Source organism: Drosophila pseudoobscura, chromosome 3, assembly GCF_009870125.1.
Source record: "Drosophila pseudoobscura strain MV-25-SWS-2005 chromosome 3, UCI_Dpse_MV25, whole genome shotgun sequence".
Taxonomy (NCBI): Eukaryota; Metazoa; Arthropoda; class Insecta; order Diptera; family Drosophilidae; genus Drosophila; species Drosophila pseudoobscura.
In genome coordinates, this window is record NC_046680.1 from 3,540,986 (window position 1) to 3,564,814 (window position 23,829).

General features: G+C 42.8%; 1 protein-coding gene and 1 long non-coding RNA gene across 6 annotated transcripts in view; one reads left to right on the top strand and one right to left on the bottom strand.

Moving 5' to 3' along the window:
* The window catches only part of stw (laccase), a 104,646-nt gene extending 88,910 nt beyond the window's left edge, over nucleotides 1-15,736 (top strand). For 2 of the 5 annotated variants that reach the window (XM_033379229.1, XM_033379226.1), the window contains exons 5-6: nucleotides 13,658-13,853; nucleotides 14,948-15,736. In XM_033379229.1, the coding sequence (XP_033235120.1) occupies nucleotides 13,658-13,853; nucleotides 14,948-15,549 (798 nt within the window). In that variant the 3' untranslated portion in view covers nucleotides 15,550-15,736. Of the gene's footprint in view, nucleotides 1-13,657; nucleotides 13,854-14,026; nucleotides 14,900-14,947 lie in introns of those variants that run through there. The other 3 variants (XM_033379231.1, XM_033379230.1, XM_033379228.1) reach the window with 3 other exon arrangements.
* On the bottom strand, nucleotides 10,478-11,225 carry LOC117183792 (uncharacterized). Its single transcript, XR_004468969.1, has 2 exons — nucleotides 10,897-11,225; nucleotides 10,478-10,829 (listed from the first exon to the last, which is right to left on the bottom strand). It is a non-coding gene; the product is annotated as an uncharacterized lncRNA (long non-coding RNA).
* Nucleotides 15,737-23,829: the final 8,093 nt, after the last annotated feature.

A 23,829-nucleotide genomic window follows, 5' to 3' on the forward strand; every position in this document is an offset into this window, starting at 1 on the left:
TCTCCCACGCTCCTAGCTGAAATGTACTGAAGAGGCTTTCAAAATTTAGATCTGAGCTTTTGTAAGCCATAATGAGTTTGGTTGGGTACGCAGGCTGTCAGCTGGTTTGAAAGATAATCTGGTACCTAGATATGTGTCCGTCTATATCTATTAAACTATTATTTGCGGTTAACAGCTATCCAAACTAATTGTTACACACATTTTTATATTATGACTACGAAAATTATTTGTCGGACTGGCTGGATTGGACATCTGTGTCAAAGTAAACCAGTTGTTCTAAAAAAAATTCTTTATTTTTTAAGATAATAACCAAAAATGTTCTATATTGTGTAATATGTTTGGACCACTATATCATATGGTTGCCATAGGAAGAAAATATTGAAATCCGCTTTCAGCTTGTTGATAAGAAGATACATGTTTGATCGATCAATCAAAGCTAATCACTTGCACCGGTGCTGTACGTTTGTTTTTTCAGAGCTTTCAAATTATCAGCTCGGCTTTCAGCTAGAGTTTGCACGAGGTTTATTTTTAATGTACGGCTTAAGCACTTGTCTGAATATATAGTCGAATTTGGTATTAATTAAAAGATTTGGTTAGGTTAGGAGATGGATGCCAGGTTATTGGGTAACCTGACACACTTGGGATGAGTCGGCCGGTGGATTTGTTTCGCTGGCGCGTGAAATTTATTCTTGTCCATCCGGATATTCTTATAAAGTTTACGACTCTTCTTGAACGTATTGAAGATATTTCTGCATTGTCATTAATGAAAAATGTGCCTAACAGTCGTAGCCGTCTTTCACTGATAGCATGGCAGGAGCAGAAAAGTAACTCATCTCTGAAGCTTCGGCATAAATTATTGTAGGGTGCACCCCAAAATTTTAGACAATGTCCTGTGATTAAGCGCATAACTGCGCGACACTTATTGCTGCAGAGCTTTGCACAGTTCAGTGCTGCGCTTCTTTGTAATATTTGTTTGTACATGCTCGCCGAGCATTACGCTCTTTGGCACCTGTAGAATAGCAGTCTACTAATCGCTTAAAATGCTCCCTTCGTAGTGACTAGACATGTTCTTGTTTTGGGCTCCGCATTTTCTGTTAATTTGCCTGAACAGTTTTTGTTTTACTACAAAAATATTTTAATTAGCTCCCTACTTAAACATGACATCATCAAACAATCTATCCATTAATAAAGGTTATTGCCAAAACCACAGTTGGGGGTACCACCAAAGCGACAATGTTTTTATCTCACGGCTTGCCCCACACCTCACGTTAAATGATGCAAAGCAATATAACAGCCGTTTAATTTAAGCCGTTTAAATTTATTTATGTTATTCCAAAGAAATAGCTTTCCTTAAGATATGCGTCGAACTCAATTCAAAACCTTTTGCTCTGGCAAAATTTTGTCCAGCTTATTTGGTTGTGAAAGATTATAAGACTAAGCTGAAGAATAGGACCCCTTAACTCTCCCCAATCACAATCAGCCCAAAGTTCCATCCTCATCTTCCCGTTCTACTTCCACCGATACAAAAAACTACCTTCTTCTCTTGCAGTAACTTATCAGAACTCTAGGGATTTACGCAGTAAGCTCAGCAGCTTGCGTTTACCGAGCCCTTTAGAAACTACCGTTCGACTCAACGTTCTGGAGCGGTTCTGATTTCAGTGGACTTAAACTTCACGTCGTAAAATTTTCCGAGTCCAGGGTCAACAAGGACTGGAATTCCTGTTTGTAAAACTGATTCTTCACGCCTTTGCTATCTTCACTACATGCTCGTATATTCCGCCGTCTTCGGAAATCTTATAAGAGCTGTACCTGTTCGCTATAAAAACTGTTTTTCCTCGCTAGCAGATAAAGATTATATGATAGTTTTTTGTGCCTTCAACTTGCCAATTGAAAATACTTCACAGAAGTACAATTGTATTTCAAAATATCGCCCCACCCCGTTCCGCCAACACAAAGGACGGAAATCTGTGGCAACCACGATTTTGAAGATAGGAGAAAGTTAAAAACGCACAATCATACAGAATGGCCATATCTACCAGATTGCCGAATCTTGCCGAATCCGAATCAGATTGGATTATTATTACAGAAAAAAGGAACAAATCAATTTGCAGTAGCTACGCAGCGCCCGCCGACACGTTCTGACTGATTTTTTGTCTCTCTCGCACGCACTCTTTGTCGTTTAATGTAGCCATACTGACTATGTATCGGGTATAAATGTAGAGTTCCCCATCTTTTACACTGTGTTTGATACAGTTTTTGAATATTTTGTCTAGCTAGAATGAAATGATAAAACTAAACGTATCTGAATTACAAAGGGAACAAATTAATGACTTATTGATGCATTAAGATTAAACCTGGCACCATTACCAGCCCAATATAGCTCGTGACTTCTTTATAAATAATCTTTTCTTAACCAACCGTAAATTTTTTCGGCAATAATTAGTGAGGCCAAAAGCTCTTTTAGCTTTTGGGAGAACAGCGGATGCAGCCTGATTTGGTTATCGGATCTTTGGCAGCACAGACTTTGCTCGTAAAATGCGCGTAATAGTACATCTGTGTAAGGACAGCTATTTCCCGCCACATTTAATTCAAAATGTTAATGCAACAAATAAATTGTTTGACCATTAGCAATTTAATTTTCATGCTATTCTCACAGCTAGTCAGACGTGTTAAATATACAGGTGTTGTATCTAAGATGTCTTAAGCTTCCTAAATCGGTCACTTTCTGCCGTCGCTTTGCTTTAAAACAACCAATTGAAAAAATAAAGGCATTTGTATCACGCTGTATATTTTCGAAGCAACCATGTCAGCTGTTTCTGTTTTTCCAGAATCCATGAGAAAATTAAACAACAAAAACAAAACGAGCCTGCCCGTTTGTTAGATTTCAAGAAGTTGGATTTCGTTATTCTCTATCTCGCTGTGTAAAACCTCGGACAAATTTCTCCGTTCTTAACTATAAAAACTTTAGGAATTACCTACCAAGATACAGGATACGTATTTCCCAGAACCTTAAATAGTTTTACTCCTCGTAAACATTAATCATAGACCACACACCCATCCTCGCTATCATTTCTTAATACGTCGGCAAATAATATCAGGAAATTGACGATCTCTTTGTGCAATTTCTCCAAACCACCAGTTCTCAGCATGGGTTTATAAGGTGGCGATAAAATATCATAATTTTATTACAGTTCACCTCTTACATCATTAAAGGCTTACAAGGAAACTTACAGACGGATGTTACTTACACCGATCTCAGTACAGCATTCAACTCTGTAAACCACTCTCTTCTTGCACAAAAACTTGACATTTTAAATTTTATTTCGCCACTTGATGGAGCCGTTATTAAATATCAACGTCCAATATATTTAAATCCAGACCTTGCCAGGGCGAAATTCCAGCGAAATTTGGAAATCGCAAAATCAGATGCGTAATGGATAGAAGTGAATATGGTATTTATACCCGATATTCAAAATGAGTTTAGGGGTGTATTAGATTTGTGGTGAAAGTGGATGTATGTAACGTCCAGAAGGAAGCGTTTCCGACCAGATAAAGTACATATATCTTTCATCAGCATCAAAAGCCGTCTGTCCGCCCCTATGAGTGCCTATTGCCCAGAGACTAGAAGAGCTAGAGCAACGACATTTTGCATCCAGTCTTCTGTGATATGTCACTGTTACAAGTGTATTTCAAAAGACTAAAATCTCTGGCATCCACAATTTTAAAGATGCGATAAGCGCACAGTGATAGAAAATGACCATATATAACAAAAGTAATAAATCAATTTTCGCTCGCTACGCAGCGCCCGACGACACGTTCAGGCTGATTTTCTGTCGCTCAATGTCTGCCGGGAAGAGCCATACTGACTAAGTATAGGGTATAAATGTAGAGTTGCGGTCGCGGCAGCAACTCACAACATTAACCATAGTTTTGTAATGTTTTTTTTTAGCCGTGTATCTTATACCAATTTTCAACTTGGCAATTTTGAAAAGCTGATAAATGCAGAGCCATTCTTCTTTGGTAGCATGCATAGTTTTGCGATAGTCCTTGTGGTGATCCCAGTAGAAGTCTTGAGCTACCCAGAGAACGCAATCCCTGAAGAAGGATGAGGTACTCCTCCCGGCAGCAGAACCAGAACGTCTGCTGAAGGAAGTTGACCTGCTGCCAGCAATCGAGACGATTGAAATTCAGTCCGGTCACATCTGGTGGTGCGAATGTACGAATAGGCGCCGTTCCCAATAAATGCGCAGGGGTTTGCACGTCTAAGTCGGCGGGATGCTCTAAAATGGGAAGCAATGGTCTTTAGTTCACTATAGCAGTGATATGGCACACGAGTGTTCTGAAGTCAGCGAGAAACTGGATGCGGATCGGTAGAAGTGATGTTTGGCTGTCGTCACCGCAGCCTCCCAGATCCCACCAAAGTGAGCATAGCGAGGGGGAATGAAGCACCAGTGGCTGTGTTCCGCTACGCAAAACTCCTAAACTGATTCCGGATGCTTTTCGTCGAGAAAAAGCTTCTTCATCTCTTTTAACTCGTTCTTAGCTCCCACAAAGTTAGTCACAATTGCAACATCTGTGACGGAAAGAATGACTGGATGCCGCGCATTGAAATCAAGTGATAAATTTGAAAGTTGGCCTCCGACGCGCAACAATCCATGCTCATCCAGAAATGGTGCAAGCGAAGAAATCGAGCCGAGAATTATCCGTGTGCCACCAATGAAGTCAGCCATTGTTAATTCCGGGGATATGGTGCGCTGTAGAAGTTAAAAAACGTATCCATTGCACAAAGCTGTTGTGGAGCCAGGCGAGCAAAAGAAACTTTCAGATAATAATTGAAGGTGCTGTATCTCACTGATCAATTGAGAAAATAGCGCCACATAACTCTATCTTGGGCACCGTCAAAACCTTAGGAAGGCGACACGCGTCTAGGCTGGCGTCACAGAACCCGTGAACCACCCAAATCTAAAATGCTGAGGGATTGAAAAATGTACGCAGAAGGTTATTCACGCTTACGAAAGACACTCCGGCAGACTCTCATTCCATTGAAGCTGCTCTTTCCAGACCAGCTGTTGGAAAATCTTTGCCTGTGGAATGACAGCCTCAACATAGAGCGCTTTGTCGGCGTCGACCAATCCGAGGGTCATTGTAACTTTGCAACCAACTCCCGACATAAAAATTAAAAGCCAAAACTTCTGAGCCAATTGCGAATCACGCGTTTTCTCCAGAGCATCGCCTGCGTCTTTGACCTTCAACTGCTTAAAACCCTCAGATTGGCAGGTGCGGTATCAGTCAAGGGACGGAGGGTATACAGATATGTAACTCTTTAAAACGCTGCACACCCAGAATGTCAACAACGTGCGCCTGAAATATTAAACACTTGTTATTGAATCGTTTGCTTAATAAATCTACCGCGATGGGATAGCTGGCCTGGTCAAATTCTAGTGACGAGATCGTGTTTAGAGCTGGCCCTTTCAGGCAGGATCGTAGGTGCTGTAGTTTTTCCACATTAAGATAAATCAGGATCCTTGTCAATAATGAAGGAAAACATGCTCCAAATAGAGAAACGAGGGGGAACGTTGTGAGTTGCTGCGGACACCGCAACTCTACAGTTATACCCGATACTAAGTCAGTATGGCTCTCCCCCGGCAGACGCCGCTAATATTAAACGACACGACAAAGAGTGCGTGCGAGAGAGACAGAAAATCAGTCTGAGCGTGACGTCGGGCGCTGCATAGCAACTGCAAATTGATTTGTTCCTTTTGGCTATAAAAATGATCTGATCTGATCCAGATTCAGCAACCGGATAGATATGATCATTATCTATGATTCTGCGTTTTTAGTTTTCTCGAATCTGCAATATTGTGGATGCAACAGATTTTCGTCCTTTGTGTGGGCGGATGGGGGTGGGGCGAAATTTTGAGATAAAGGTTTTATAGTAAGATCTAACAGAAGTGCGAATACCAAATTTGGTTACTCTAGCTTTAATAGTCTCTGAGATTTATGAATATCCCCAGATTTTCATCCTTTGCGGGGGGCGGAAGAGGGTGTGGCGAAATTTTTAAATAAACTCGTCTAGGTCCGATATATTAGGAGTGTGGATACTAAATTTGGTTGCTCTAGCTTTTATAGTCTCTGAGATCTAGGCGCTAATGTTTTACTCTAAGCAAAGCCGCCTATGATACGTGTGTGTTAGAGAGAGACAGGGCGAGAAAAAATGAAATTGTTTTCTTGATGCTGACTATAATAATAATACGATCCAATTCAGATTGCAGTCTAAAAGATATGGTCATTCTCTACGATTCTGCGTTTTTGGTTTTCTCGTATCTTTAAAATTGTGGATGCCACAGATTTTCGCCCTTTGTGGGAGCGGAAGTGGGCGGGGCAAAGTTTTGAAATATTTTTGTAGCAGTGACATATCACAGAAGTCTGGATCCAAAACATCGTTGCTCTAACTCTTATAGTCTTTGAGCACTAGGCGCTGAAGGGGACGGACGGACAGACGGACAGACAGACAGGGCTCAATCGACTCGGCTATTGATGCTGATCAAGAATATATATACTTTATGGGGTCGGAAACGATTCCTTCTGGACGTTACACACATCCACTTTCACCACAAATCTAATATACCCCAATACTCATTTTGAGTATCGGGTATAATAATGCGCGTAGCCCATACTCAATTCCGGAAGCTTCAACTCCGGAGCAAGGGAGCATTGTGGACTGCCGCTTGTTAAATTCCTTCTTTATGCTTATTTCCAGCGTGACCATGCACTTGTCAAACTCTTCTTCACTTCTTCACTTTAGGAAACTCCAGGTCAATAGCCGGTGAATAACCTCGAACAGCTGAAAATGAGCTACACGATCGATCGAAAAGTTTGAACACACCGGCTTTGCCATTTAAAGACCAGCAGCGAGAATTGAAACAGCAACAATGGCATACACTCAGAGCGCCAAAACCGAAATGAAACAACAGCAAACAGAATTTTATTTATTAAATTAACAAATTATCTGTTAATAATGGTACTTAGTTACTAAAGGCGGAAAAAGATAAGTTAAAAGTTAGCTAAATTTAAGTGATTAGAAATATTGCATGCAATTAGTTTAAGATACAGTTCAGGGGATAGGGTTTGACAGAGGGAGTTATAATTATGGCATAAAACCCTAAAAGGTTCATGATCAGCATAATTAGTTCTACATATGGGTAGACGGATAGGCCTAAAAGTACGGGTAGGTCTAGATGGAACGGCCAAGTCAATCTGACCCAAGAGAGTTTGGGAGTCAACAGTCCCAAGAAGGAGCTTGTGCACGAACATTACGCCATTGCATATTCTGCGATGGTGCAACGACGGCAGGTCAATAAGATTTAGCCTAGACCGGTAGGGTGGCAAGATTCTACCTGAGTCCCAGTTAAAGTTCCGAAGGGCAAAAATTAAAAATTGCTTTTGCACGGATTCAATAACAGCCTGCTGTACTTTATACTGCGGGCTCCACACACAAGAACAATACTCCAATATAGGACGTACTAACGAGATGTACAGTTGTTTCGTAACGTACGGGTCGTCAAACTCCTTGGACCAACGCTTGATGAACGCTAAAACACCCTTAGCTTTATTTACAGTTGCAGCTATATGGGTGTTAAAACACATCTTATGATCAAAAAGGACTCCAAGGTCATTTGAACTCGAAATTCGCTCAAGGACATGATTTCCTAGAACATATGGGACAAAATGAGGAGCGCGACGCTAAAATGTCATAAGTTTGCATTTGGAAAGGTTCAGAAAAAGAAGATTAGTTGAACACCACAATAGTAGTTCACTTAGATCAAGTTGAAGGCGTGTGTGCAAATACCAATCAGAGTAAGAAAGACAGATTTTGACATCATCAGCATACATTAGTGTAGTAGAGTATGTTATAACTTGAGGAAGGTCATTCACAAATAAAATGAACAGAAGCGGGCCCAGATGACTTCCCTATGGCACACCTGAAGTAACATTTACAGTATTTGACAACACGTTAGAAAACAAAACACGTTGAGTACGGTTAGAGAGATAGGACAAAATCCAATCTAGAAGATTCGTTGGGAACCCTAATAAAGAGAGCTTGTGAATAAGCAGAGCATGGTTCACAGAATCGAATGCCTTGCTGAAGTCAGTAAAAACTACATCCGTCTGCGAACCAATTTGAAAACCACGGTGGATTAGGTTGGAAAACTCAAGAAGGTTAGTCGATGTTGAACGATGTCTGAAAAAACCGTGTTGCGACGGAGATATCAAGCTGCAACAAAGATGTTGCAGTTGCCGGGTGACTAGGAACTCAAGAAGCTTCGGGATGGCGGAAAGCTTTGCGATACCACGATAGTTTTCAATGTTTGATCTTGAACCTTTCTTGTGAAGCGGAATGATATAGGACTCATTCCAAATTACTGGGAGACAAGACTGTTCCAAGGAGAGGTTGAAGAGAAAGGTCAAGGGTTTGCAAAGGGACTGGGCACAGTGTTTTAAGATGCAACTTGGTACCTTATCTGGACCCGCAGAAAACGATATGTCCATAGATGACAAACCTTCCAGCACAACGCTTTCCTCGAAAAAGGGCAGAAAAATGCTGTTAGCTTGAGGTAGCTGGTACGGATACGGAGTGGATGCGTTGTAAATATGAGACGAGTACGTTGTTTGGAAAAAGTTAGCGAATAAATTTGCAATACCAACAGCAGAAGCTTCTGTTTTGTTCTGGTAATGAAGGGACGGAGAAACGTTTGACTTGCGCTTAGAGTTAACGAACGAATAGAATTTTTTAGGATCACTACGAAAGTTTCTACTACATTGTGAAAGGTAATGATTATAACACTGACTATTGACGGCAAGGAACAGAGAGCGAGCGGAGGAGTATAGAGCTAAGGCCGACGTGGAGCCCGACTTCTGGTACTTTTTATAGAGCCGGGATTTATTTTTTTTTAATTATGACAAATACTTCGAGATCCAGGGAGGCTTGGACTATACAGGTACAGTGATATCTGGAACAAAAGTATTAAGGGCGGAGTAAATAGAACTATAAAACAAGTTAACAGTTGCATCTATGTTCGGTAATGAATAAGGAAACGCCCAATCAACACGCGAGAGGTGTAGATCTAAATCGAAAAAGTTTGTTTTGCGAAAACACTTTATGTGACAAGGAGCCATGGAACTGTCAGCACCTCCAGGTTGTGTACACTCCAGGGATATTATAAAAGTTGGATGGTAAGGATCTTCAGGGAGTGATATTGGGCTTGCTCTAGATACCGTAGCAAGAGAAGCATCGTTAACAAACACGAGGTCAAGAAGTCTTTCCCTAATCTTTTTAACGGCATTAATTTGGACAAGGGAAATATCCGTTAGCCCATTGATAAAGTCATTATGGAAATGGGGAAACAACAGGTTAGCGTCATCACAAGGCAGCCAAGAAAGAAATGGGAGGTTAAAGTCCCCCATGACAATAATTCGATCATTGCACCCTAATGCAGAAACAACAATATTAATTGCTGAGAGGTGGTGTAAGTAAAGCTCAGCATCAGACCTGGGAGGAATGTAAGAGAAGGTTAAATAGAAAAATGCGGAGCCGACACGAACTTTGACTGCAACAAATTCAATTCCATGAATGTTATTGAATGGGAATAACTCAGATGAGAAAACAGATTTAACTGCAATCAGAACCCCACCTGCAAAAGATGGGCGGTCCATTCTATAAATAGTGTAACTATCAATGAAAATTTCATGATCATTGACAGAGGAGTTGAGCCAGGTTTCGGTAAACGCGATGGCATCGAAATCAAAGGACGCGCTATTAGTATGAATTTGACGCAAGTTTCCCAGCAAACTGCAAACGTTCTGATAGTGCATGGAAAAATAGTACATCAGTTTTTTGGAGCATGTTCGGTAATTCTTGGATTCGAGTTCGAATCTTTGAGAAGGAACTCATGCACAATTGTATGCTCACGCTATATTGACGGGACTAGAGAACTGGATAGTAAAGAATCAGGGAGAAAAATTTTAAAGGATGATATGTTGCGCTTATGTTTAAATGTAAATTTAGTCACAACTATATCAACAGGCGAAGTGTTAAGTTTAGAGGAAAGATGTTGTTTAACATCCTCCGTTGTAGCATCAGGAATAAGACGAGAAACAAATATTGCTTTCCGAGGGACCACTGCTTTAAGTCGAAGTCCCGAGCGAGATCGAGATGGTGGAGCCACTCCTAAAAGAGATCTCGGTCCAAGGGCAGAGGAATTGGCAGCAATGGAAGGTAAAGCATTTGACGCGAGAACCGTTACTGTTGCTTGTACACAACCGCCGAGCCGTGGCGGATGTACGCGAATTCGCCAAAGAAACATTTTTGTTATAATTGTTTATGATTTTTATCACGTCGGGGAATCACCAAATGTTGAGGCACTGACCTTCTTCGGAAGCGTAAATCAATTGATTCCAATCATGACAACAGAAAATATTCGATTAGGTAATTTATTTGTTTTTGCTTCTATCGGTTTAGATGTGTTTTCTGCCTGGCCGATGGGCTTCTTTCACAGCTCTCGTCGGAATGCAGAAATTAAGAGCGCAAGGCAGAAGCAAACAAGTGATAACATGCGAGATATGCTTCTCTTTATGCTGCCACGGGAAGGCTTTTAGCCGAATAATTATGTCATGGTAAAATAATCAGGCAGGTTCCGACTTTCACTTTCACAAAAATTCTCCGATTTACCTTTGAAAACATATAAATTGGTGGTCCAGTTCTCATAAAAGCAACGTCTCTCCGTTTTTAAAACAGAAACATTTTCCCCGCTGAAATTAAAAGTAAACGGCTTTTTATACAAAAAAATTAATTTTAATTCAAAAAGGAAAAAAATAGATGACTTATTTATGCATTACCATAAATATTTCAGCACTACCAGGGCAATTCAACACATGCCTTCTTTATAAATATTTTTTGCAACCCAACCTCAAAATTGGATCGGAAATAATTGGTAAGGCAACAACTCTGTTAGTTTTCGTGCGATCAGCCGGCACAGCCTGATTTGGTTATCGGAACGTTATGGCAAGATATACTTTTTTCCGCATAAGACGTTCCGTTAAAGACAGGTCTTTCTAGCCACATTAAATTCAAAATGTACATAGGTGCAGCAAATTAATTATTTGACTTTTAGCAATTTTATATATTGAATAATATTGAAAAGCATGCTGTTACTCACAGTTCGTCAGATATGTTAAGTACATACATATGTGGGTGTTGCATCAAAGATGTCTTGATCTTCTTAAATCGCGCTCTTTCTGCCGTCGTTTTGCTTCAAAACAAGCAATTGAGAAAATAAAGTCATTTTTATCAGCTGTTTTTGTTTGCCAAAATCGATGATATAACGAAACATATCGCTAAAAAATATTTGTGAAAATTGAAGCACCTGAAAACGCAACGTTTTGGCTTAAACAGTAAAATGCAAAAGTAAGTGAAATCCGGAGCCTGTCTTAAGAAAATAGTTTTCCAAGAATGAAACAAACCTTTTATGATGGACTTGGAACTTTTTATATAGAAAATTAATCTTTTTATTTTCTTAGGCGTGGCGTGGTGAAAGCTTATATATACAGCTTGAAATCAATCTTTAAACCTTATATTATGGGAAGTATTCAGTTTCCCATCATCAACAATTTTAATCTATTTTCCTCAAAATAATTTTTATGTTTTCGATATCTATTTAAGTATATTTTTAAATACAATATTATCAACCTCTTAAATATAATTACCATACTATTTATAGCCGATACTCAAAATGAGTATTGGGGTATATTAGATTTGGGGTGAAAATGGATGTGTGTAACGTCCAGAAGGAATCGTCCGTCCCCTTCAGCGCCTAATGCTCAAAGACTATAAGAGCCAGAGCAACGATGTTTTGGATCCAGACTTCTGTGATATGTCACTGCTATAAAAATATTTCAAAACTTTGCCCCGCCCACTTCCGCCCCCACAAAGGGCGAAAATCTGTGGCATCCACAATTTTAAAGATACGAGAAAACCAAAAACGCAGAATCGTAGAGAATGACCATATCTTTTAGACTGCAATCTGAATTGGATCGTATTATTATTATAGTCAGCATCAAGAAAACAATTTCATTTTTTCTCGCCCTGTCTCTCTCTAACACACACGTAGCATAGGCGGCTTTGCTTAGAGTAAAACATTAGCGCCTAGATCTCAGAGACTATAAAAGCTAGAGCAACCAAATTTAGTATCCACACTCCTAATATATCGGACCTAGACGAGTTTGTTTCAAAATTTCGCCACACCCTCTTCCGCCCCCCGCAAAGGATGAAAATCTGGGGATATTCATAAATCTCAGAGACTATTAAAGCTAGAGTAACCAAATTTGGTAATCGCACATCTGTTAGATCTCACTATAAAACGTATATCTTAAAATTTCGCCCCACCCCCTTCCGCCCACCAAAGGACGAAAATCTGTTGCATCCACAATATTGCAGATTCGAGAAAACTAAAAACGCAGAATCATAGACAACGACCATATCTATCAGATTGCTGAATCTGGATCAGATCAGATCATTTTTATAGCGAAAGGAAACAAATCAATTTGCACTGGCTACGCAGCGCCCGACGTCACGCTCAGACTGATTTTCTGTCCCTCTCGCACTCTTTGTCGTGTCGTTTAATATTAGCGGCGTCTGACGGAGGAAAGCCATACTGACTTAGTATCGGGTATAACTGTAGAGTTGCGGTGTGCGCAGCAACCCACAACGTTCCCCCTCGATAGTAATTAGTAATTGTAGTAGTATTTGTATTTTGATTGTGTTTGGAGCAGAACCCAGCCGATTAGTTGCTTGCCAAAAAGCACCTAATTCTTGGCCCTCAGCTGCTTATTTTATTTGTTACTTATGTTTATGTCACTCATTTGTTTGTTAGGAATTCTATTGTATATGTACAGAGTGTTAAAATGTGCTATGTAGAAATGGATGCTCAAAGCCCATGTCTGACAGCTCGGCTTGGGCCCCATGCATTAGATTAGGTAAAGTCGTTAGCTGGGGAGAGTGACAAGCCACGCCAGCTCACTTGGGTCTGTTATTGTCCATGCTGATGCCCCATGGGCTTAAGCGACATTTCTCTGCCTATACCATGGGGTGCAACATGTTGCGGTTTAAAACCGTCCCATCCAGTAGCCTGGATTTATTTCGACAAGATTCCAGGATTCCTTGAGAAATGGGGCCCCAAAAACCCGAATTATATGGTTCCCAAGGGCAGAGAATTAGCAGAAGAAGTGTGAAATCAATTCCTACTCTTCCTCGTTCCGATAACTTCTCATAACAAATCATTGTGAGAGAATTATCAAAAGTAATTAACAGAAGTATATCAGAATTTATAGTACATAGCATAGCAACTATTTATCATTTATTCACAAAAAGTTTTTAGAATGAATTTATTTTGTTTTTAGCACTACCAAATGTACATTCGCGACTGTGTATTTATGCCTTTTCTTATTATTAATAAATAAGAGCCAGTACATAGGCTAATCAACATAAATTCTTACTAATACTATTAATAGTATGACATTTATTGTTTTTATTTAAAATGCATATCATATGAATTAAGGCAAAAAAATGGTCATATATCTTAACAATTTATCATATTCACAGATTCTTAACCCACTTGATGCTATTTGTGATCGTAAACGACAAGATGCGATTTGCGTTTCAAACTTGAAAAATGCAAAAAAGGTCGATAAGGGCGTTTTAGTCGAGCGGCCAGATGTGAAAATCTTTTTACCTTTCAGATTTTTTGTGTATGAACCAAAAACTCTCTTCATACCAAATACATACAACAGGTTCTTAGGTATGTTTTATTATCTATATGGTTTTTTAATGACTAACTTGTTTCAGTGACTAATGTTCCTTTTCGATTAATTACACATACCTATCTTTGAATTTAAAAAATAATGCTATATAAACGCTTTAATGGGTATTAACAAAAAAAACAACACTATCAACTCTCACCGTTTCTCACAGTTGTGCCTAGTGGTGATCATCTGACATCTCTGGTCGATGAAATATCGTACATATCACCGCCGGCACCACCTCTTTCACAAATCAATGATGTACCATCAGAATATTTCTGCAACGGTGACAATCGGCCTCCAAACTGTGGGCCCAACTGCGAATGCACGCATATGGTCGATATACCTCTCGGAGCGATCGTCGAGGTCGTTTTGGTAGATGAAGTGCAGCAGGTTAATCTGAGCCACCCCTTCCATTTGCATGGCACTGCCTTCTATGTCGTAGGACTTGGGCGCTCGCCGGACAAGTCAATAAAAAAAATCAACCTGAAACATGCTTTAGAGTTGGACCGAATGGGAATGCTTGAGCGTGATTTCTCAAAGCCGCCACTTAAGGACACGATAGCTGTGCCCAATAATGGATATGTTGTTATGCGGTTTCGAGCTGATAACCCAGGCTATTGGCTTTTCCATTGTCATTTCCTTTTCCACATCGTCATTGGCATGAACTTGATCTTCCATATCGGCACGCAAGCTGACCTACCGCCAGTACCACCTCGATTTCCCACGTGCGGCGACCATGTACCACCCGTAACTTGGTACTAGCAGCTGAAAAAGTAGTTAATAATCACCCTAGTATACTCTGTGCTTTTACTTTTCAACTCTAAGTTACTTATGTATGTATTTATTAACTGTTTGCCTTAGCTTAACTTACGTTTAGTCCGAATTCATAATACGCAGTAGAAAAGAAATTAAATATTCAGTCTGGAAATACTGAGTATCTCGCATATTTATGTACATATGTATTTATGTAAATTCTGTCTGTGTTTAAGTTGTTAAATAGACAGCTGAACGCGATACAATAAAACTTTCTTATAAACAGAAATTAACAGCAACAGTTAAGACATCCGCACTGACCAGTTCCATTTTATAGTCGCTTCCGACGCTGATCATCTCGTATCGCTTATCGATGAGGTGTCTTATGTGTCGCCACCATCGCCAATGCTTTCACAGTACAACGACATACCTGAGGAGTACTACTGTAACGGGGATAATCGACCATCCGACTGTGGTGAAAACTGTCAATGTACTCACAAGATCGATATACCACTTAATGCAATCGTCGAGGTTGTTCTGGTCGATGAAGTTCAGCAGATAAATATTAGCCATCCATTTCATTTACATGGTACGTCATTTTATGTAATTGGTCTTGGACGCTCCCCTGACGAACACATCAAGCGAATGAACTTAAAACACGCACTGGATCTCGATCAACGCGGTATGCTTGAAAGGCGATATCAGAAACCCTCGTTAAAGGATACAGTTGCTGTACCAAATAATGGATATGCTGTTTTGCGCTTTCGTGCTGACAATCCTGGATTCTGGCTTTTTCATTGTCATTTCCAATATCACATTGTAATTGGCATGAACTTGGTCTTTCAAATTGGTACTCTTAATGATTTGCCTCCTGTGCCACCTAACTTCCCGCGGTGTGGTAATCATCTACCACCGATAACGTCCAACAGCGAATGGTAGTAACATTTGCCAGTCCCAAGTGGACCTAGTCGACTGGATTTCTTAGCATAAATTATCTATCTGAATACATATATGTATGAGTAGCGTATGGCTGAGAGCCAATATTTTTAACGCCATCAAAATCAGTTTATTAAATAAAAAGCAAAAACTTTATCAATTAACAAATAAAATATCTTGCAATATTTAACAGGTGTTGATTTTTTGATTATTTTGAACTACGCTTTATGATCTTATATGTACTGTTTTTTGCATGTTGTGACGCCCAGCGCCACAAATATTTATTAAATTCAAAGAACAGGGCAAGCCCTGCCATCCGGGTGAGACAGTACCACTGCCGACGATGGGCACACTACTTACTGTTCTAGCAAAATGTGACCGTATCACAAAATACAACGGGAACGCTCCCAACTGAGCCTCGACACCATTCTCCTCTATCGTACCGTACACTTCTGCAAACTAGGTCACCACCCGGTAATGACCCCGAAGGAAAACACAAACGCCTGTACATGAAACAACAATAAAGACAAATACTTTCTGGTATCGCTTATTATTAAGCAACAATCGAAATATTTCTGTAAACCTCGCCCAAGATGCCAGCGCTTTTTACAATAGTAATAAAAAGTGATACACTTGGATGAGGCAAGCGAGCCGATCTCGACCCATAGATTGGGGACAAAAAAGGTCTGTTCTCAAACTATATCAAGCGGTAACTGACTAGTGCAGGCGTAGCTACTGACGGCTTAGCGACGGCATCAGCTCCTGGTATGAACGAAATCATTGACGTAAAGTTTAGGATTCCGTGTGCGCCACATCGTTCTTACTTGAAGACTGGTTAAATAAGAGACTCGCACCAGAAAATGGCTGGACGTGAGTACATCGAGATCTGCAGGGTTCTCTGAAAGAGGAAACAATGGCCTTGAATTAATGATTGCACAGATATTGCACGCGAGAGTGCGCTGCTCATCAAATACAAGAATGCGAGGATCCAAGGGCACGTCGAAGATGATGTTTAGCAAGCTTGACTGACGCCTCCTACAATCTTCAAAATGTGGCGATCTAGGTGGAATGAAACGCCAATCGATGCAATAGTTGGGACAAGCTTGATGCACGGCTTCTTGATAACTGTCGCTGTGGAATAGCGGCTTAATTCCCGCCATTTCGTTCCGCGCTCCAACAAAATTTGTGGCATTATCTGACCAAATACGAATCGGCCTTCCACGCAGACGTTGTAAGATCCTTCACAAGCTTTATGTGAGCCGCCCTAGGGGAGAAGCATATAAAAATGCTCATGTAACACTTTAGTGGGGGCCGAACTTCTGATTTGTACAGGAACGGACCGCAATAATCCACGCCGGTAAATATAAATGTAAAAGACAGGGTATCAAGTAGTTAGCACTATCCCACCTAAATTAACATTTGAACTTAAGATACCATCGATAAGACCTAACCGATATAACCAGAAGTAATTGATATTTAAAAGGTCTAACCCCTTAGGTTATCGAAAAAGTAGTCGGTTGTGGGAAGTAGAAGCAGAAAGTTGAACAAAAAGTCGGAAGAACAGACTCATTAATTTCACATCTTAAATCATACACTTTGTACTTTTTTTTCGAAAAACACTATTAATAAACGATACATTATTATTAATCTTACATTTGGGGGCTAGACCGCGTCGAATACAGAGCTCGGAGTGTGTGAAAAAGAAAAACAGAAGAAAGCAGAAGCTGATGCAAGAAGAGGATTGTTGAAAAGTTGTTAAAGTTGTTGTTTGTACCTACATAATGTTGTAAAGTTTTTGTTGGTGGCTATAAACATTAAGTTGAACAATCCAAATTCTGTGAGCATAAGCCACGGAGTTTAATAAAAGATCGGTCGTTTAATTCGGTTGGAAAAATATGAAATTTATTGTCGCGCCGCAGCGTCGCCTTGTCCGTGCGCAGTACGTACATAAGCAGAAAAAACCCGCACAGACACGTTGTGTGTGATACACACTTATAAACAGAAAAGACAATCACTCGTCGGGTACACAGACACAAGTCGAAAAGAACCGCAAAATGATGCAAACACCGCCGCCGTTGCACTGGAAAGAGAGAGAGAAGGAAGAAGCTGTACCAGGAACGTCGCGCCCGAGTGCAAACGAGATGGAAGATTTTGAAAATGCGGAAAACAATACTGAGGACAAAATTGATCAAATGATAAAGCTGCTAAGTTTGGAAGTGCTTTGCGATGAGCAACGAGAAATCCAAATGAAGATCGCTCTAGATAATTTTACAAAAGTTGTGAGCGATTGTGATGGAAAATCGGTTCCCATAGAAAAATGGTTTGAGATTTTCGAAAAAAAATGCCGACGCATATGAGCTTACTGAAAAGCAAAAGTATGTGCAGGCCAGAGGAAAAATGACCGGTGCAGCTAAGCTTTTCCTTGAAGCTGAATGCGTGTGCACCTTTGAGGAACTCAAGAACGTATTATTGGATGAATTCACATGTAGCTATAACAGTGCAGACATTCATAAGCTGCTGCAAGAAAGAAAGAGGAAGAGTAGTGAGTCGATGCACGAGTACTTGCTGCAGATGAGAAAAATAGCAGCAGTCGGACATGTTGAAGACGTGGCTGTTATAAGCCATATTGTGAACGGTCTGGACATAAGAAACGAGTATAAGTATGCCAAAACTTAAACTTTTGAAGTGCACAACTATGTTGCGCGGTCTGGGTCAGATATCAACAAAGCCTGTTGGATACTTCGACGCACTTTTGGGGCATGATTTCATTAAAAAGTTCCGTTTCGTCGCTGATATGCAAGAATACGTTTTTAAAGCATGACGCAAATCCTGTGCCACCAGATGAGCATGCTCTTATATATAATGTAACTGAAGAAACAGTTACCAAATGCCACAGTTACCACAGAAGTTGCAAAGCAGTCTCCAATCCAACTGAAGATAGTTCCCGACGGAGTAATCAAGCCGTTTCATCACTCACCGAGTCGTTTATCAACAGACGAAGCCAGTGCCGTAAAGAAGCAAGTCGAAGAATGGATCGAGCAAGGAATCGTGCGCAAGTCGTCTTCAAATGTAGCGAGCAGAGTTGTCGTCGTGAAGTCTTGGAAAAGCTGCAGTGGGCTAAGTGGTTTATCATAATGGACCTTGAAAACGGATTTTTCTATGAGCCTATGGAAGAGCAAAGCAAGTCGTATACGGCCTTCGTCACAAAGGAGGGATTATTCGAGTTTAATAAAGCGCCTTTCGGATTCAAGAACTCGCCAGCTTCGTTCATTCGGTTTGTAAGCTATATTTTTCAAAATTAATCAACTCTAACATTATGCAGCTTTATATGGACGACATAATTGTTTACGCCGCGTCGCCCGAGGTATGCATGAGGAAGACGAAGTTGGTTCTGGAGACAGCTGCGCAGTTTGGCCTAAAGATCAAGTGGAAGAAATGTAGCTTCATGCAGCCACGCATTAGCTTTCTGGGCGATATCATTGAGGACGGGAGCATCTGGCCCGGCAAAGAAAAGACAGCAGCTGCCAGTCGGTTTGCTACGCCCAAAGACATTAAAGCAGTTCAAGCATATCTGGGACTCAGGCTTTTTCAGAAAGTTCATCCCTGGCTATGCAAAAGTTGCCCAGCCGCTCACGAATCTACTCAGGAAGGAAGCAGTTTTCAACATTGGCGAAGCAGAGCAACAGTCGCTACAAACCTTAAAGAATCTGCTTGTAATCGCACCTGTGTTACATTTATACTCACGAGAAGCGCCAACGGAACTCCACATGGATGCATCCAAAGAAGGTTTCGGAGCAGTTTTGTTGCAGCAGTTTGAGTAATTGGAGTAAAAAGGCTACACAAGCTGAGTCCAAACGTTGTAACGTACCTACTTTTGTGTCAAAATTTCGCCACACCCCCTTCCGCCCCCGCAAAGGACGAAAATCTGAGGCAACCACAAATCTCAGAGACTATTAAGGCTAGAGTAACCAAATTTGGTACACACACTCCTTTAAGATGTCACTATAAAACGTATATCTCAGAATTTCGTTCCACCCCCATCCGCCCCCACAAAGAACGAAAATCTGTTGCATCCACAATATTGCAGATTCGAGAAACCTAAAAACGCAGAATCATAGAGAATGACTATATCTATCCGGTTGCTGAATCTGGATCAGATCAGATAATTTTTGTAGTCAAAAGGAACATCGTTTAATATTAGCGGCGTCTGCCGGAGGAGAGCCATACTGACTTAGTATCGGGTATAACTGTAGAGTTGCGGTGTCCGCAGCAACTCACAACGTTCCCCCTCGTTTTTTTTTCCTTAGTTTCCTCTTGCTCTTTTTTTTCTTCCTTTTTTTTGTTACTTCTGCTCACGGAACACCTCCGTGCGCGTGGCAGTCATCGCAATGCGGTACCGGGTACCCCGCTCGCTCACCAGCTTCTCCACCCTCCTCCCCACAAGGCGGATTTGGGTTTGTGCGCGGATCACCGCCGCTGGCCACTCCTCCCGCGGGATCGCTATCCAGTGGACCGTGGCTGCCGGTGCCGAGCTCTGCCGCTGCAGGGCCGGCCGCTTCGGTCCTGCACGGGGCTCCGGGCACGAGGCCTGCCGCTTCAGAGCCGGGCGCTCGGCCGCCGTTGACCTCTCCGGTGCGGGCCACACCCACGGTCCGCGCTCCCACGCCTCAACCTCCGCGGGTTCCACCACCGTTGGTGCTGTCGTCGCCGTCGCTGCTGCCTCGGCCGTCGCCGTCTTTGTCGCCGCTGTCTCGGCCGCCGTCGCCGTTTCCGCGGTCCGCGTCTCTGCTGCCGCCGTCGCCGTTGCCTCGGCCGTCGCCGTCTTTGTCGCCGCTGTCTGGGCCGCCGTCGCCGTTTCCGCGGTCCGCGTCTCTGCTGCCGCCGTCCCTCTGGGGTCTGCCGCCTCTGCCGTCGCCATTTCTGCCGCTGCGGTCGTGGGTGCTGGTCCGGTGTCCCTCCTCCGCGGGTCCCTGCTGTGGCTGCCGCGTGGAGTGTCCTCCCACACCCGGGCGCCTGCCTCTGGCTGGGCTTCGCACGGGGCGGGCCCCGAGGCCCACGTGATGTGCAGGGTCTGGTGGTGCCACACCATCCCCTGGCGCACGGCGGTCCGCACCTCCTGCGATACATAAGGGCCCATTACTGCCGCCCCCGGTCCCCTCCACTGTGGTTGCTGCTGCCACTGCCCCTGCTGCTGGTGATGCTGCTCCGGTGCACGGCGCTGCCCGTGCACTTCATCCTCGGCCTGCTGTTGCCGCCTCTCTGGGCCCTGTCGTCCTCGGCCGGTGGCGTAGGCTGCCACAGCTCGTCTTCCTCCTCCTCGGCCTGCTGCAGCCGCCGCTGCCACTCGGCCTCGGGGTTCGTAGCCAGCTCGCCCGTGGCCTGGGACTGCGCCCCCTCGGTCTCCGCCTTGTCGGTCCGGGGCTGCATCGGCGGCAGCACCACCCGGAATGGTGGGGGTGGCGGTGCCTCGTCGCTCTCTTCGCCGGGCTCCTTCGTACTGGCGGCTCTTTCCGCCTGTCGCCGCCGCGCCTCCAGCCGCTCATCCCTCCGATGCCTGATCGCCCGCGCCGCCCCCAGCACCCGGTGGATCCGGCGCTCTTCCTCCGGCGTCGCCTCCTGGAACTTCCTCTTCACCGCCTCGATTCTGTCGTGCAGGGTCAGCGGCTTTTTATTCTTTGTTCCCGGCTCCGCCCTTTGCTGCCGCCTCCACCTGGCCTTCTCTTGAGCGGTTGGGGCGAGCGGGCTGGCGGTAAATTTAACCTCGTCGTCGCTCTCCTCGGCGCCCTCCTCCGATGGCACCGTCGGCGACACTGAGTCGTGTCCCGATGGCGCCGGTGACACCAATGGCGAGGCCAGCAGCTGGAGGAACTGGGAGCCATCGCACCAATCCTCCTCGTCGAGAGCAAAGACGCCCGTCGCTGACGAGAAGGATCGGCGCGATAGCCCCCTTCTCCTACGTCCCTCCCTCCTTCCCTCAGTCCCGTCCCTCTACCGGCCGCGCTCTCTAACGGCATCTTTCCCCTTGTTGTGTGAGTGACGTCGCGCTCTCCGCTCTCTATCCGATTTCGCCTTATCCCTTATTTTTTTTTTTTGGTTATTGTTGTGTTCTCGCCGCGTTTCTTTGTTGGCTAATGGATAACACTTTTCCATCTTTGATGGACCCACTCCCTTCCCGTTTATGATTATTTTGCTTTTTATTCCCACATTTCATTTTTGCTTATCTTGGACGTTGACATGCAATGACTGCATCTTTCAAGAGGCGATGCAATTACTGCACCGTCAAGTGGCCCGTGTGACACCAGCAGAAGGCTGTTACGCGCGGATCCCAGGCAAAACGCAGCCCTCCTTCCGCCCAACCGACCGAGGGGCGCTGCCGCATGACGCGCGGTGCGTAGCCGAACCAAACGCGAACATGCAAGAAAGATAGATATTAGACTAACATTCGAGGAAAATTAGCACTAAACTTACTAAGAAACTAAGCATGCAATCAAAATACAAAATACAAATACCACTACAATTACTAATTACTAGAAAGGTATGTAAGGATTAGTAATTTAATAAGAGGAAGAGAATTAGTGGTGGATATAATATGGTAGAGGGAATTATAATCCGAGCATAAGACCCTAAACGGTTCATGCAAGGAATAATTCGATCTACAAAGTGGAAGGAACAACGGTATAAAATTTCTAGTCAGTCTAATAGGAATCGTGAAGTTTATGCGGCAAAACAGATCAGGGCTGTCTATGTCACCCCTGATCAAGTTGTGCATAAATATCACACCAAGCATTTTTCTACGGTTAACTAAGGATGGGAGTAAGATGGTAGAGTAAGATGGGAGTCTTACACCCGCATCCCAGTTAAGGCCCCGCAGAGCAAAGAGTAAAAAGTTTTTCTGTACTGATTCTATACGGTCCTGGTGTACTTTGTACTGAGGGCACCATACACAGGAGTCGTATTCTAAGATCGGACGAACAAGCGAGGTATAGAGAGTCTTTGTTATATAGGGGTCGTCAAATTCCTTTGACCACCTCTTTATAAACCCAAGCACGCCCATGGCCTTATTTACCATGGTAGAAATGTGTTCGGAAAACTTTAACTTGGGGTCTAACATAACACCCAGATCATCCACCAGGGTAATTCTCTCAAGGGAACCCCCAAATAGGGTGTAGGGAGCCAACAAAGGGTTAGAACGATGAAATGTCATAACTTTGCATTTCGAGGCATTAAGGTGTAACAAGTTTGCAAATCATGACCATGACTGAAAGTGAATGAGATCTGATTGCAAGCGAGAATGAAATGCAATGTCCTTATACTGCTTAAAGTTTAATATCATCCGCATACATAAGATCTCAAGAGTATGTCAATATCGAAGACAAGTCATTAATATAGCGTCCTAGTGGCCTAGATGGCTGCCCTATGGTACTCCCGAAGAAACCTTTACTGGTAAAGATAGGAAGTTTTTGAAGAGGACTCTTTGAGACCTAGAACAAAGATAGCTAGAAATCCATCTCAGGAGGTTGGGCGGAAACCCTAAAAGGTCAAGTTTATGTGCTAAAAGGGAATGGTTTACAGAGTCGAATGCTTTACTAAAGTCGGTTTAAATAACATCCGTCTGTAAGTTACCTTGAAAGCCTTTAATAATGAAAGAGGTAAACTCTAACAAGTTCGTGGTGGTTGATCGCCGCCTTATAAATCCATGCTGAGTTGGAGATATAAGTGACTTGCAGAGATGTTGCAAGTGCGGAGTTAAAACCTTCTCAAACAATTTGGGAATAGCGGATAACTTTGCTATACCTCTATAATTTTTTGCATCAGACTTGCTACCTTTTTTATGGAGAGGAATTATAAACGATTCCTTCCAGATTGGGGGGAAGCAAGAGGAATCAATGGACAGGGTGAATAGTTTAAGCAATGGTCCACACAGAGCCTCGGCGCAGTACCTGAGTACACAACCTGGAACCCCGTCTGGACCCGGTGAAAACACCGGCTTAACTAGTCGAAGATCTTGAAGTAGGGAATATTCATTTAACAAGGGACTGAAAATGCCGTTCGACCTCGGTAATCCGTATGGGTACGGTTGACCAGAGTAGCGTTCCTCAGAATAGGTGGTTTGGAAAAACTGGGCAAAAAGATCGGCAATTGCCTGATCATTATTTGCCGACGTATTACAAAATGATAGCGAGGATGGGTGTGCAGACGTTCTACGCTTACTGTTTACGAAGCAGTAAAACTGTTTAGGGTCCTGAGAAAAACTTATCCTGCAACGAGATAGGTAGTTCTTAT